Here is a 4048-nt window from a genome sequence, read left to right as displayed (position 1 = left end):
ATCTGTTGCTAATTCATCACTAGATAGTTATAAATGAATAAATGCTTACATTGGAGATGGTATATAGAAAAGTAAATAAAGAAAAAGATATAAAGGGGGGAAGGAAGATTCCATCCTGATGGAATATATATATATATATATATATATATATATATATTATATATATATATATATATATTATATATAATATATATTATATATATATATATATATATATTATATATTATATATATATATATATATATATATTCAATGCGGTACCTAAGATATCTTAAGACTAAAAAAAAACCAGATAGTGAATCATTAAATTGTCTAGATGGGATGAATAGTTAAAACAATAAGTCGAAATAAGAAATTGTTTGTCATACATATATGGAAAATGCACATATACAAACAATTTGTTTTTACTCTTTGTTTTTGTTTTATTCATTTTTACCCAAATCAAACTACTCTTATTATGAACTTATTCCCCCTCAAAAATTGAAAAATCAACTCAAGGAAAAAAAAAAAAAGAGTGTGAAGGGAGATCAAGGCATTTTATATTATTCACTACATTCGTTTTAATTTGATCTGCACACTTTCTTTTTCAGGATAATCAGTTGTTCGTTATTTTTTTGCGTTGAATTTTCAGTTTTTTTAAAAATGAAAACAAAAATTTGAAATTAGAAAAAGTTATTTTCAGTTTTTCCTAGAGGTGTGCATGGGCCGGCCTGGCCCGACACGATTTGGGCCCTGCTTGGCACGAGCTTGCTCGAGGCCCGACCTGACCCGTTGTCCACTACGTGGGCCGCGGGCCTGTCACGGTCAAGAAATATTATTTCAGGCCCGCACCAGCACGAGCTCGTGTGGGCTGGCCCGCGGGTCGAACGCTCCTTTCCTTGTTTTTTAGCCTAAAAATTGTTAAAATTACAAAAAAAAAAAACAACATAAAACACGGGACATTCCCGCAGGAAGCACGTGCCCGTAGACAAAATCTGAAAATTTCAAGCCCGACACGACCCGCTACTCGCGGGCTCGGGCTCGACCCAACCCACCATTTTCCCAAGCCCGCGGGGCGAGCACGTGAACATGCTCGACCCATGCCCAGGTCTAGTTTTTCCCGTCAATGTCAGTTTTTGCTGTCAATTTCAAAATTAACATGTTTAATATACGTATGACTAGTTTAAAGTTTACACCCCTTAGATCCTTACATCATATGACTTTTAACCAAGCAAGGCTTGACCTAACGATAAACATTTAGCCTCATAATTTTAAGGTCATGAGATCAAATCCCACTAGGAGCTTTTTGGAGATAAGGTTTCTCTTACCATCTCCTTCTCTTCAAAGAGTGTAACCAATAAACTTGACTAATTATACCTATGTAAAATACCAACTCAGTAAAATCTTTCATCTTACCAACTTAAAAAAAATAAGCATGGTGTATAATACATTTAGTAGAGGTGGAGATGAAACTTGAAAGACACTGTAAAAGAAAAGGTACCTAAAAGGTACATCCCATGTGGAGTTGTTCAACACTACTATAAAAATAGGGTATAGATTAAGGGCTTGTTTACATTGCTATTTTAGGACTCCAAGAAATTAATTATTGATTTTTTTTTTGTTTAATCGTTCATTAATTTGTAACCGTTACTTGATGGTAATGTATTTTTTTAATTTGTTACCTTCTTCTCTTCCTCAAATAACAAAATCTATTAATTGGTAATAATTGTTACCATTCATTTTAATTAATTGACTTGAACCAAACACTCAATAAAAATAGATAACTATTTTTATTACCATTTTTCTTTTCAATTTGAATCCATTCTTTTCTCATTTCATATTTTAAACCAAACTACTCCCAAAAATTTACCAGAAGAAAAATCAACCAAACGATTATTTTCATATATACTTTAAACTAATAAAAAAATGTATTTCATATTATAAAAAAAAAAGTAACATCTGTCACCCATTTGCTGAACCTTCCCTGCTTGACTTGAGGGATCTGCTAGTCTAAATAGGGTAGAAGCTAGCATCTATAAATATAACTTCATTCTATGATTCTCTACTCTCCAGTTTTCTTTCACCTCTATCACCCTCACACTAAAATTGAAAGAGAGACGAAAAACAAGCAATAAGCAAGCTACAAATTAGTGTAATGGTTAAGTCAGAGCAGAAGAGCCAATGCGAAGCATCATCATTATCATCACCAATACCATCATCCTCATTGTCGTCATTAAAAAAGAAATACAAAGGAGTGAGAATGAGGAGCTGGGGTTCCTGGGTTTCAGAAATTAGAGCTCCAAATCAGAAAACAAGAATCTGGTTGGGTTCTTATTCTACCCCAGAAGCTGCTGCTAGGGCCTATGATGCTGCACTCTTATGCCTTAAGGGTTCTTCTGCTAACCTCAACTTTCCTCTCTCTGCTTATTCCAACTGTCATCCTCTCATCCCTTGTCATGATTCAGCTACTGTCATGTCTCCTAAATCAATACAAAGAGTTGCTGCTGCTGCTGCTGCTGCTAATAATAATAATAATGTTGTTGATGATACCTCCACTAATACTCATACTCATCATGATCCATCCTCGCTTTCTTCTCAAACTCATCCATCTTCATCAATATCAATGTCAATGTCATCTTCTTCATCAGTATCATTGTCATCATCCCCTTCTCTGTCATCTTCTTCACCAGAGCTTCAACATCTGCATCAGCTCATTGATGATACCATCTCTCTTACTCCCGCTTTTGACAATACTAATGACGTCTCATCCATGGCTAATCATATGCCTGTGAATATGATGATGAATGATCCATGGTCTTGCTTTGACTTGTCTCCTAAATGCATCGATCCCATGATCAATTCCATGTTCTTCAATCCCCCATCTATCAATATTATTGATATCGACCACTTCTACGATGAAGGAGATATTCCATTGTGGAGCTACCACTGATCTCTAGTCATTCCAATCTCTGTTCCCTTCATCATAACTATATTATTCATTATTCTTATTCATTTCACCCTTCTCGCGGGAAGCGTCTTCAGGACGACACTGACAAATGACAATCACGTATAGTATTATTTTATATACTCCATAATCTATGTATTCTTTCTAATTACTTTTTTTTTAAAAAAAATTTAGCACAAGGAGTACTATGCAATTAGAAACAATTTAAGCTACTTCAATTCATTTACCATTGAGGTCTGCCTTTTTTTTGGGCCTCATCGTCATCATATATATATATATATGTATACTTGTACTCAAAAGTTCATTGTTTGTAAGATCAGCATTCAAATTAATTGTACGTTTCATCTTTCGGTAAGTTCTATTTATACCATTAACTCCCTCAATTAAAAGTAGCTGCTATCGGCAATCTTATGTGCGTTTCTGCTTTTATTTTATGTCGTTTCTTGTGTAAAAAAAAGCTTAAGACAATTATATTCTCGAATAACCAAAACTTTTTATTGGAATTTTTGTAGTTTAATTTCCAGTACTTTCAGTACTTGCTCAGCCATGTACAAGGAACTTTCCTCAATTAATGACTTTTTTCCACGATAATTAGATCAAACCTCTAGTGAGTTTAGAGTTTAAATAATATATTTTATGATTACTTTTTTTTTTTGAGGGGATATTTTATGATTACTTTGAACACTGTATACGGTTGGAGTTGAATCTTGTTGCTTCCAAATACTTCATTTTCTATTTTATAGTTGCAGAAGTTTTTTTTTTCTTTTTTTCTTAGCGTAGCTGTCAATTCTTGTTGCAAGCCAACCAAAGTCCATTTATTACCTTATCCAGAAGAATAACTTTTGGTCCTAAAATCAACTATACACTTGTTTTTAAGGTCAAAATTCATGAACTTTGTTGTCATAAAAAGTTACTCGTTGTATTGATACTTATTGCAAAGTTATTAGTTCAATGGAGAACATGAGATTCAGACAAATTTATTTGAATTTTAATGTCTAAATCTAATGGTTAGATTATCCATTTGTATTGCACTTAAAATAATCTAATAAAAAAAATGAGGAAAACTAGAACGATTGGAAAGTTTCAACTACAAGACTGAACAAT

At 33.2% G+C, this 4048-nt stretch overlaps 1 protein-coding gene across 1 annotated transcript; it reads left to right on the top strand.

Annotated features, from left to right (window-relative positions):
* Positions 1-2034: 2034 nt before the first annotated feature.
* LOC104887356 (ethylene-responsive transcription factor ERF014) lies at positions 2035-3314 on the top strand. Its single transcript, XM_010672279.4, has one exon. It carries the CDS (start codon positions 2135-2137, stop codon positions 2927-2929), a length of 795 nt encoding a protein of 264 aa, XP_010670581.2. The 5' UTR covers positions 2035-2134; the 3' UTR covers positions 2930-3314.
* The last annotated feature ends 734 nt before the right edge of the window (positions 3315-4048 follow it).

This window comes from Beta vulgaris, chromosome 1 (genome assembly GCF_026745355.1).
Source record: "Beta vulgaris subsp. vulgaris cultivar EL10 chromosome 1, EL10.2, whole genome shotgun sequence".
In the NCBI taxonomy this organism is placed as follows: Eukaryota; Viridiplantae; Streptophyta; class Magnoliopsida; order Caryophyllales; family Amaranthaceae; genus Beta; species Beta vulgaris.
This window is presented reverse-complemented; position numbering and strand designations above follow the sequence as displayed.